Source organism: Xenopus laevis, chromosome 7L, assembly GCF_017654675.1.
Source record: "Xenopus laevis strain J_2021 chromosome 7L, Xenopus_laevis_v10.1, whole genome shotgun sequence".
Lineage (NCBI taxonomy): Eukaryota > Metazoa > Chordata > Amphibia > Anura > Pipidae > Xenopus > Xenopus laevis.
Genome location: NC_054383.1, coordinates 106107162 through 106119721, shown reverse-complemented (window position 1 = coordinate 106119721; position 12560 = coordinate 106107162). Strand labels below are relative to the sequence as shown.

Sequence of the window (12560 nt, the reverse complement as noted above, 5' to 3'; positions counted from 1 at the left end):
GCGATTCACATTATTGCCAGTGAGAAAGCTTTTACAGGAGATTAGTCGCCCGCAGAAGCAGAGGTTTATCACTGGCCATTAATCTCCTGGTGTGCCATTGCCCTTAGATAAACAAGTTGAACATGCTGAATGTAAAGCAAGACTTAACAAGCTAATGTTTACAAAAGGATTTTATCATTTACCATTCTTGGATGCCATATAACGGTTATTAGCACTGAATGCCAATAACCCAATGCCAAGATCTGGATTTGCCCGATCCGTATCAGGCTTGATGGTTCGGAACAATACTGGCACCTGGGCAATCTCATCTGTAAAGAAGATATTTGTACATTTATTTTCATACATGTTACCAGGGATACCAGAATGTATAATTAAAAGCCATGGGGCATAGATAACTGGTTTCATTTTTTTTCCCAAGAGTGATCGCACCATTATATTTTTAGATCTACAAATTCACAACGGCTACAGAATGCTCAACTTGGAACAAGAACCTTTTTGCAGGTTCCAGGTGCTGACTGCCTAAGCCATACTATTGTATGTACAATTGCAAGTAATTAACAGCACACTGGATTTGTGAGAACCGTGCCAAAAAGTGATTTACTGGCACATAGTGGCATATAGACAATGTTTCAGGTCACACAGAGACCTTTATAAAGACTTGAATGGGCCCGAAATGTGGTCTACATGCCACTATGCTGTACAAGAGAAAACAGAATTAAGATCAATCTTAAAGTAGAACGATTGCGAAAACTAAAATTTAATATGAGCTTCATCATACTGAAGTAAGAAACTTTCTGAATACAATTAAATATTCTGTATTGTTTCTGAAATAATCAAGTTTATGTTCACTATCTCTCTCTCAGCATCAGTTTCTCTTCATTCTGTCTTCATGCAGGAGTTGGTTGTCAGTCATTGACAGTGAGATCCAATATATCTAATAAGGGGGCTCCTTTCCTAGCAGATGTATTAGAGCTCACTCAAATAACTGATTCCAGTAAAAACAAAATCTAATAAAAATAACTGCATTTTTGCACAAATCCTGCATGTAGAGAGACATGATGTCTGGTGATTTTAATAGAGTGAGCTCTAATACATCTTCTAGGCAAAAGGAGGCCCCCCTATAAGATATATTGGATCATTTATCTGACATCCAACTCCTGAATGAAGACAGATGAGGAGAAACAGATGCTGAAAGAGGAATAGTGAAGATAAACTTGATTATTTCAGAAACTGTACAGAATTTTTAATTGATTGTATTTAGAAAGTTTCTTATTTCAGTATGCTGAAGCCAAAATTACATTTTTGCGATAGCTCTCCTTTAACCTGCTCTTTACTGCAGCATTATTTTGCCTTAAAAATTCTAATGTAAGAATACTGAGAAGTCGTTGCCTGGTACAGGAGTCATGTGTCCCTCAGACCATAAAAGAAATGTGTAAATTCTTACTCTCCTTGTAATGTCTAAGAAAGCCGAAATATATTCCACCCTTGCAATCTGCATTGTTTTCTCTCAGCTGATTTGTGTCATTTCAGTATGAGGAAGCTTATATTGAATTTTCATTTTTGCGATAGTTCCCCTTTAATATGCTAACAGGGGTTAAAATAAATGAAGATAAACAATGTGGGCAGCTATAAAACATCCTTCATGAACGCTAATTTGAGCTACTTACATTTACTGTGATTGCTAAACAGGCTGCTTGGGTTGCCTCTTGGGGTGGAGAAAGCAAGTTCATCAGCTCTGATAGCTGGACTTCTCTCAACCTCTTTGTAAACAACCTAAAAATGAAACAGAAGAAGCAATGCTATGGTCTGGCTGTAGCTGAAAATCCACAGCTCTAAACAACCCCTTCATTATGAATAGCTTTGTAATGTGCAGAACTGTAAAATCCCAAAGGTTGGCGACTCCTAGGTTTGTTGCAGCTCAGTTCTACTTACTGTTTTAGGGTTGGTGATGGTGGCTGGATGTTCAAACTCCTTTATAGGCTTCCATGTAACATGGTTGAGGATTCGGACCTAAAATAGTAGGGACAAATATCAAAATTCATGCGAGTTTTTTAAAGCTCCCATAAATTCAAAATTCGACCAATCGAAATTTATTAATAAAATCAAATTTTTTTACCTTGGACGGATTGAATTTAAAAAACTCAAATCGAATTAGATTCGAATTTTAAAAGCTTGAATCAAATTTGATTCAAATTGATTTTGAATTTAAAACAATCGAACTCGCTTTGAATTTAAAAAAACTCGAATCAAATTCGATTCAAATTTAAAAAGCTTGAATCGAATTTGATTCAAATTCATTTTGAATTTAAAACACTCGAATCGAACTCGATTCGAATTTAAAAAACCTGAATCTAATTCAAAAAATCAAATAGAATTTAAAAAACTTGGTTCAAGTTTTTTGTCTCCGAAAAAAACTCGAATGTCAGGAAGGCTGCAAACATCACCATCACCTGGACCTCTCCGATTGACTTATACAGTAATTCGGCACCCCTTTAATAAATCTGCCCCCTGTAGTCATACCTTCTCATCAAAGCTGCCAATTGCAAGAAACTGGCTCGTGGGACTCCATGCGACAGATTTAATCCCAAGCGACCACTCATAGGCACAATAGGACGACAGCAAGCGGCCATCCAGCGAGTAAAGTAACACTTTGTACTGAAAGGGAGGAAAAGAAACAGAATTTCAGGTCATTTACAACTGCTTCTGCCACTCACATTTCATATGCCAAGTTAATTAGGTTCCCTAACTATGACCTTGTTTTTTGGTTAGTTTTCTGCAGCAAAGCAAGTTCATTTATTGTGCAATAACTGTAACTTCTAACCTAAATATTTCTAGCCAAAAAGCCACTCACTGTTTCTTTAAATCAAAACAAGGAGTTTTGTGAGTCAGATCTCAGAACAGAATAAAAACTACTGATATTGTTCCATACCTCTAGGCAAGTGTCCCATACAGCCAGCACACAGCCATTTGGAGCCCAGACTATACCAGCAAGGTCTTGGGTTTCTGTCTCAAAATGCTGTAAAAAAAAGATATATTAAATTATTTATTCTTAGAAGCTGAACAACTGAACTATACAGTATGGTCAAGCAGTCTCTAGCTTTTGTTTAGAAAGGTTTTTAACATGTTATGAGAATACAATAACCATTGCACTCTGTAGGAGGTCTCCTACTCGGGACAAACATCCAATCAAATTATTTGTTACTATATACCTACTAGCCTATGGTACGCTGACCCGACCTCTGCTAAAATGCATACGTCATGTCAATAAAAGGCAATATTTATTGGAAGATGTATCAAGGGTCGAATTGATAAATGTAAAGTTTAAATTTGAATTTCGAGCAAATCTTAGTGTACTTCGACTAAGGAATATTCCAAATTTGAAAAAAATATTGAATATCGAAATTTGTATGGTCTCTTTAAAAATTCGACGTTGACCATTTGCCATCTAAAACCTGCCGAATTGCTGTTTTAGTCTATGGGGGACCTCCTAGACCCTTTTTGGAGTCATTTGGTGGACTTCAAATCAAAATCAAAGTTTTTTTTTGTTTTTTTTAAATACTTCAAATCAAATTCGATCTAATATGATCCAAATTGGATTCGAACAGCCTATTCACTTGATGTTAAAAATTATAATTTTTTTTTATATAAGTTGGTCTTTTTTTATTTGAATTCCGAGTAGATGAGTTTAAAAAGACTCCCATCACCTCATAATTCGACCCTTGATAAATCTGCCCCTTAGGTGCCCATTTACTTAGCTCGAGTGAAGGAATAGAATAAAAAGTACTTTGAATTTCAAATGATTTTTTTGGCTAATTCGACCATCAAATTGGCTATTTCGACTACGACTTTGAATCGAACTAAAAATCGTTTTGACTATTCGACCATTCGATAGACAGAAGTACTGTCAAAAACTTCGACCCCCTACTTCACCACCTAAAACCTACCGAAGTGCAATGTTAGCCTATAGGGAAGGTCCCCATTGGCTTTTTAATGTTTTTTAGGTCAAAGAAAAATTGTTCGATCGATGGATTAAAATCCTTCAAAATGAACGATTAGAAGGATTTAATCGTTCGATCTAACGATTTTTCGTTCGATTATTTTGAACTATTTGCGGTAAATCCTTCGACTTCGATATTCGAAGTCGAAGGAGTTAACTTTGATGGTCAAATATCAAGGGTTAATTAATGTGCTGTCAATGCCTGTTGGATGGATGATGAGGGTAAAACTAAAATATTGTTAGTGATTCCTAAATCAAGTTAATTTTATAAAGCATTTTTATATGCTTTAGATTACAAAAGGTTATTTTATTATGGATATATATGCACAAAATGGCTTGTAAAGGCTGCACACCTAAACTGAATAAAGGACCCGGTGCTCATGCAAAAAGTAGTAATAAATAATTTTTCGTTAGTGATGGCACGCATCAAAGGTCGAATTTCGAATTCATGTGATTTTTTTTTGTTACTCTAATAAATTTGTATATACTCGAAATTCAAATGGGAGGTTATTTAAGAAAATATTTGAACTTCTAAAATTCGAACGAATATTATCGACTCGAAAACTCATTTTATTCAAATTTCACTAAACTCTTAACATCTTTAAATGGGTCACTGGACGTCTGCCATTGACTTCTACATGAACTTGGCAGGTTTTAGGTGGCGAATAGTCGAAGGTATGATGATTCAAATTCGAATCGAGTTTGGATTATTCCCAATTAGAATTTGTGAGTAGTGATGGGCGAATTTATCCACGAAATTTGCAAGACGGGAGAAAAATTTGCAAAATTCGCCAGAGTCAAAATGGGTGCCATCGAAGTCAATAGGCATCCGTTAATCGTCGCCAAATATACTTTGACGCGAATTTTCGCTGGTGAATATTCGCAAGCGGCCAAACGCGGTATTTCGCTGCGAATTCAAGCCTGGCGAATAAATTCGCCCCATCACTATTTCTGAGTTTTGACCAAAAATACAATTAGAAAATTAAAATTTACTATTTGACCCTTAATAAATCTGCCCCTTAAATACACACACTCCTCTGAATTATTATTATATTAACTGAATAAAAAATAAATAAATACTGTATAATATGGTAGCAAATGAATGATGAAAATTCATAATGGGAAAGGAATGTTCACATGAAGTCCTGAAGCCCCTATGCTGGGGGGGGGGGGGGGTGTAGAAAGGAATTATCCTTCTATGTATAGACAGTCTTGTTTACTGCCAAGAAACAATCTAGGAAAGTCCCCTGCCTGCAGTATAGTAAATTGTACAAAGCAAGTAGAAAGATATATAGTTATTAGATGAACAGACGGACACATAACATGTGCACAAAGGTATTTCTCACCCTTAGAAGGCGCCAGTCATTACACACAAATATGCTAATGTAATCTTTGCAGTCCCGTCTCTCTGCCAAAGCCATGTGCCGGCCATCTTGTGTGAAAGCGATGCCTGCAGGTCGACAATACGTATGTGCAAGGCGGCAGTTAGTGTCTACTCACAATAATACACAGTAGCATTATGGGCAGTATGTAGGTTGGAAAATATTTTAACAACAAAGCGGTTTAAATGAAAGGAGCCTCAAAACAAAAACAAAAAAAAGCAACCTGTGACCTAGAGCAGGAAGCTTGGAGACGTTTTTAAGCTTATAAAGCTCAGTTGATCAGCAAAAGCATCCACAACCAGTAAGCCAATTGAACAAGAATAACATAAAAACACAATCAGCTTGTGCTGTTGTCTAAACACATTCACTGAAAAGCAACGCTGCCTTTATCCTAGGCCAGTACAGGTATGGGATCCGTTATCCGGAAACTTATTATCCAGAAAGCTCTGAATTAGGCAAAGGCTGTCTCCCATTGACTCCATTTTATCCAAATGATTAAAATGTTTAAAAAATGTTTTCTTTTCCCCCCCCACACACGTGATATTTCCTCACTACTATTGAAGAAGGCCGTTTACATTCTCTGCACTTCTTGTTGTGACTGCTGAAACCATGTAGCAGAAGCCCGCTGATTAAGTTAGGGAAAGCAGACTTCTTATACAGGTATGGGATCTGATATCCAGAAACCTATTATCCAGATAGTTTCAAATTAAGGATAAACCGCCTCCCATAGACTCCTTTTTATGCAGCAATAAAAAAATAATAAAAGAAAATAGCACAAATATGGGATCTGTTATCCAGAAACCCATTATCCAGAAAGCTCAGACTTACGGAAAGGCCGTCTCCAAATGATCCAAGTTTTTTAAAAAAATTATTTCCTTTTTCTCTGTAATAATAAACAGTACCTTGTACTTGATCCAAACGGAGATATAAATCTTTATTGGAGGCAAAACCAGCCTATTGGGTTTATTTAACGTGTACATGATTTTCTAGTAGACGTGAAGATCCAAATTACAGAAAGATTCATTATCCAGCAATCCCCTGGTCCTTAGCATTCAAAATAATAGATCCCATACCTGGGTACTATGTTTACAAGGTTAGAACGTTTTTTGCCTTACCTTGCTGGCAGGCTTTAGGGTACTTGATGTATGACACAGACTTTGCACTTAGCGACCACAACGTTATCCGGAGCTGCACAGAGGGAAAAAAAAAAAATCTGTGAAAAACAATTTAGTTACAAGGTATATCAGTATGGCCTCCACCCAAAAATTATTTTGATTTTTATTATGTAAAATGAATCACTATTAACAGTGGACTCCTTGCTCCTGAAGCAATGTTGTGAGACAGCTAATAAAAGTGGATTAAAAGACCAGGAAGAGACCTGGCTCCTGTTATATTTTTAATTTTGCATGATCATACAGACAACTGGAAGGAATAAACAGATAAAGCTTTCAATAGCAATGACACTAACAAAACCACTAGAAATCTTTAGAATTAGATTTTCTTTTATTATGCTTAAAAAAAAAAAAATTGGGTGGAAGTCCCTTTCAAGAAATTTGAAACTGTGTGTTGTGTTCTAAAGCTGGCCATACATATGGAGATCTGCTCCACTGAGCAATATCTGGCTGATCTTATCGTGGGCCCTAGGGCCCAACAATCAGTTCATAAAGAGGAGAAAACGGGTGGTCAGATAGCGGACCACATCAACGAACTGATGCGGCCCTAAAACTGACAGGATTTTTTAAACCTACCTGATCTTTCAGCCAGATATCGATTGGTGAAGCCAGTCAGAGGGCCCGATACACTGGGCAATAAGTTGCCGACTTAAAGGAAACCTGTCACTTTTTTGCTGACAGTAGGACTGTAATTATTAATTATAAATACTCACATACCAGCATCTTTTTGTTGAATAAATGTAACTATGCAGTGTTTTCAAAGAGTGCACGAGACTCTACCAGTCCGACTTTCTGAAAGTCGTCACGCAAAGCCTCAAGGGAAAAACGATAAATCTCGTGAGATTTCACCTCCCGCACGGAGGAGAAAGATAAGGCAGCAGGAAACTCCGACAGCGTTTGCCTTGAGTCCTCTAGCTGGAACTCGTGTCTGTATTCGGCGTGCAGGACAGACTGAAGCGTACTTAGTTTATTTATGTTAGACCTCTCTGTTCACTTTTATTTAATGGTCTGGCTTTTGTGAAATATGAACAGTACTTTTACGTTTATTTATTTTAGAGACTTGATAAGGCTACGCTATGGAGTGCTCTGTTAGTGACTGTTCACCTTGATTAAATGGTCAGTCTTTTGTGAAACATGTGCCTGTGATGTGCATTTCTGTGTGTATGTGTGTGTGTGTTAGAGTATCTCTTTGTGTCCCTGAGTCTGTGTTTGAGTGTGTATCCCTGAGTCTGTGAGTGTGTGTGTGTCTGAGTGTGTGCCTGAGTTTGTGTGTGTGAGTTCTGTTGACCTGCCTTATAGGTGCAACTCCATGAGTAACCAACCCCCCACATGCAGTCACAGGCAAATGAAAATAAGAAAATAAATACGTTTTCATTAACTGAAGATTCTGCCTTCCACTGGTTTGAGGGATCATCTGATGATTATTTAGAAAAGGCTTGATGAGGCTTGATTCTGCATTATTTCAGGTCTTACACTATATTTGGCTTTGGGAATAAATACCTACATTTCTCCTCTCATTTTCCAGCTGCTCCTAGTTATTATTAATATTCGTAGTTGGACAGCTACCAGTAGTCACTTTAGCTACAATACAAGTGCTACTGTCTGACTTCATAATATACCTGCAGAAAAAATTGACACAACACAACAAAAACATAAGCAATAATTTGTCTTATTTCTGCCGAGGCATATATTGATCAACCAAAAGAATGCTCTTTAAAGTGGGCATTCTCGCCATAGCCCTACATTTTTCTATCACAGAGTATACTCTATGACTAGGCATGCATGAGATTTGGCAGTTTGGCTCAGCCCACACACAAAACACAAAGGGGTCCTGTTTCAAGATGGCAGCACCTATGAAACACTTTTTACATATAGGATATTTTCTAATCTGTTTCAGATATAGACAAAAACAGCTGACTAAAGGGTTTAACTAAGGAGGGAAAGCTATATATTATTCATGTCTCAAGGTGACAGGTCCTCTTTAATCTGTCAGCAGCTTATATCTACCCGTGTATGGGGGCCTTAAAGAAGAAACAAATTATTAAAAAAAAACCCCAGCCTAGCAGCTGCCCCATGGCAAGTGCCCAAAAATTTTTACTTACCCCTCGGTGCAGATTCAGGGATCGCAGTTCACGGCAGCCATCTGCAGCCGGCGCTTCTGCAATTTCAGTGCATGTGCAGTTGTCGCAAAATGGGAAACTGCTCCAACTGCGCATGCACTGCTCCGCCAGTCTTATTCTCAGATTACCAAAGACCCAAAGAAGGCTGCCGTGAACGCTGATCCCTGAATCTACACCGAGGGTTAAGTTAAAGGTTAGGGACATTTGCCTGGGGTAGCAGCTAGGCTGGGGTGGGTAGGGTTTTTTTAACAAGGGGTTTGTTTCTCCTTTAAAGGAATTGTTCAGTGTAAAAATAACAACTGGGTAAATAGATAGGCTGTGCAAAATAAAAAATGTTTCTAATATAGTTAGTAAGGCAAAAATGCAAAGTATAAAGACTGGAGTGATTTGATGTATAACAAGTCAGTCAGACACTACTTCCTGATTTTCAGCTCTCTTGGTTTACACTGACTGGTTACCGGGCAGTAACCAATGAGAGACTTGAGGGGGGCACATGGGTCATATCTGTTGCTTTTGAATCTGAGCTGAATGCTGAGGATCAATTACAAACTCACTGAACAGAAATGTACCTTGTGGCCCACCTTCAAGTCGCTGACTAACTCAAGAGTTATAGAGCTGAAAAGCAGGAAGTAGTGTTCTGGCTATTATGTTACACATAGCCTTTGCTTACAAGATGCTATTCAATATAAATTAGGAGACCATTCTTCAAGAAAGCTATTCAAAATAAAGTTGTCAATTTATTTAGAAACATCACAAACAACAAAAAGGAAAATGTATTTCTAAGTTTATGGGAGAAAATCCTTTAGGTCTGGAAAATCATTTTGAATTTGACTGCACCATTCACATGTTATATTGGAGAAAATTTGTCGAGCAAAAAGATGAAGTAGATCTCTGGTCACTTGGTAGTTAATACCTGTTAATGTTAAAGTAATTTCTTTGTAGGATTCACATAGAATCTTAGCAAATATTGTTTGTTTGAAACTTTGCTGCCGGATTATTAAAAATTCAATAGAATTTGAAAATAAATAAGAAGATTTAACAATGGATGGTCCTGCAGAGCAGAGTGTGTAGCATCTATACCGTAGCAATGAAACATATCATCATTAGTTAATTTTCAATACCTTCGTAATTAAACGAAGACAAAGAATCTTTAGTGGCCCTTTGTGATGTTGTGTTACATTATGAAATGACTCTTGCTTTTGTCATTTCAAACGGATATTTCTGTTCTAGATTAAAAGAAAAAATTGTAATGTTCTTTTTCTAAGGGAAGACTAAACGTTTTTTTACAAGGACCACTGCAGATCAACAGCCCACACATAAATATTATTCACTCACTCACTGCACATTCATCACTTGCATAGCTAGAATACCAAGATTCAAGTTTGGATATTTCAGCCACCGCTTCCGGGGGATAAGATTTCATTCTTGTCCCCAAAGCAAAAGCAGATCTAAATACTAAAAGCTCCAAACCTTATATTTGTCTTTAGGGTTGCCACCTTGGTGGGGGTTTTCCTGCAGAAGGATTCGGCCGAACCCCGAAACAAATCCTAGATTCGGTGCATCCCTACAAATAATTCACTCTACAATATAAAATGTCATTGCTGAACCAGCAAGTGTATTTTCCTTATTTGTAATATTGGTTTGTAGGCAGCCATCTAGGGCCATTTTGCCTGGTCATGTGCTTTCAGAAAGAGCCAGCACTTTAGGATGGAACTGCTTTCTGGCAGGCTGTTTCTCCTTCGCAATGTAACTAAATGTGTCGAGGTGGGACTGGGATTTTACTATTGATGTTCTTAGATCTACCAGGCAGCTGTTATCTTGTGTTAGGGAGCGGTTATCTGGTTACCTTCCCATTGTTCTGTTGTAAGGCTGCTGGGGCGGGGAGGGGGGGTATTATCACTCCAACTTGCAGTACAGCAGTGAAGAGTGACTGAGGTTTACCAGAGCACAAGTCACATAACTGGGGCAGCTGGAAAACTGACAACATGTCTAGCCACATGTCAGATTTCAAAATGAAATATAAAAAATCTGTTTACTCTAGGAATGGATTTCAGTGCAGAATTCTGCTGATGCGTTTTGAAAAACAAAAAACAAAACATTTTTTCCCCATGACAGTATCCCTTTAAGGATAAAGACAATAGGGTACATGGACATCTGCAAGTGCAGTGAGAAAAATGCAGTTTTGAGTGCAATCACCATGAATTCCATGATCACTGTGGTCTCAAGGAGCGATGTGTTTGGCTCAACTGTGTTGCACCTACTGCAATGGTATCTGACGTAACAAATTCACACTTTGTCGCAAATCGCATGCAATCGTGATGAAGTTCAGCTGGTGTCATTTCCGTTGCTTGGCACGCAAGGGACATAAACTTCCTACTGCTGTCTATGGACGTTGGGCATGAATGGGAACCCCAGATCTACTGCCTGGTCAGGAGGTGGTGGAATCTCCAGGGTTCCCAGTAGGAGCAGCATCACTTGATTTGGAACAGGACTGAGCACGGAGGGCAACTATACGGAAGTGCAAGGAGTGCTGTTACTCGCAACAGACTACGGCTAAATTGCAAGACCGCAACTGAACTGCAGACTTACATGAGCCCTATTATGTACTTATCAGTTGGGTTTGAATGGAACTTAGTTGTGTATGCAGTATGCTTTGCACAAAGTCATACTGTCTCTTAAAGGAGAATTAAACCCTAAAATTGCCATATTTTATATAATGACCTTATTACACCAGCCTAAAGTTTCAGCTTGTCAATAGCAGCAATGATCCAGAACTTCAAACTTGTCACAGGGGATCACCAACTTGGAAAGTGTCTGTGACACTCACATGCTCAGTGGGCTCTGAGCAGCTGAGCTTAGGGGTCGTCGCAAATTATCAAGCAGAAAAATAGGTTTGCCTGTATTATTAGCTGATGCTACAAGGAAGATTATTACATTCTGATGCTAATTGCACTGGTTTCTGTGCTGCCATGTAGTAATTATCTGTATTAATTACTAATTAGCCTTATATTGTGACATTTATATTATTTGTGTACTGTATATTGTAAGTGGGTTCCTAAGCTCAGAGACAGCAGAACAGAGCAAGTACAGTGAATCAGCAGAAAAGAAGATGGGGAGCTACTGGGGCATCTTTGGCGACAGATTTTTACTGCTAAAGGAAGGTAGAGAAGCCCAAAACATAATGTACAACATTTCTAGCTTACTTATTTAGTTAAAGCTTTAGTTCTCCTTTAAGGTGGCCATACACTATAAGATCTTCACCCAATATGCTCACCAAAGGCAGAATTGGTTTAATCCTATTGTTCGGCACTAGGGCCAAACAATCAGATTGCAATGCTGAGAATAGGTGCTGATGGGATGCAAAGAAAAATTAAACCTGCCCAATCAGATATAGTTCGGGGAGACCCATCATCGCAATGCCCCCTACACAGGCAGATGAGCTGCAGAGTCGGTCTAAAGGACAGATATCGGCAGCTTTAATCTTCCCATCTATGGCCACCCTTATTTACTAGGGGATCTATTACAGCAATGACATAGGACAAGTTTGTTAAAATTCTCACCATGTCATCCCAGCACTTTCAGGCATCATTTACACAATCTATAATTCTTAAAATTAGTATTGATTCCTCGTCCCCCCATGAGACTCGGACAGAGATAAAAGGTCATTACTAGAGTTCCAGAGTTATCCCAGTTAACGGTAACTTCCTACGGTGGGCGTCTTTCCAAAGTTATTGAATAACAAATTCCAGCACCTCTGGGTGTGCTGGAATTTGTAGTTTATCATCTAGAGGACATTATTTTCTATATATTCTTGTAACAGCTAATGATCCCAATGAAGCTGCTCCTTTATATGGGGAAGACAAGAAAGTTTATAATGTCTTAGAGTTTT

General features: G+C 38.2%; 1 protein-coding gene across 1 annotated transcript in view; it reads right to left on the bottom strand.

Annotated features, from left to right (window-relative positions):
- Positions 1-12560, bottom strand: part of wrap73.L (WD repeat containing, antisense to TP73 L homeolog) — a gene marked incomplete at its 5' end in the record, with an annotated part of 36939 nt that overhangs the window by 6097 nt on the left and 18282 nt on the right. The window contains 7 exon segments of the mRNA NM_001096522.1: positions 183-308; positions 1668-1773; positions 1933-2010; positions 2521-2655; positions 2930-3016; positions 5344-5447; positions 6495-6567. Coding sequence (NP_001089991.1) covers positions 183-308; positions 1668-1773; positions 1933-2010; positions 2521-2655; positions 2930-3016; positions 5344-5447; positions 6495-6567 — 709 coding nt within the window.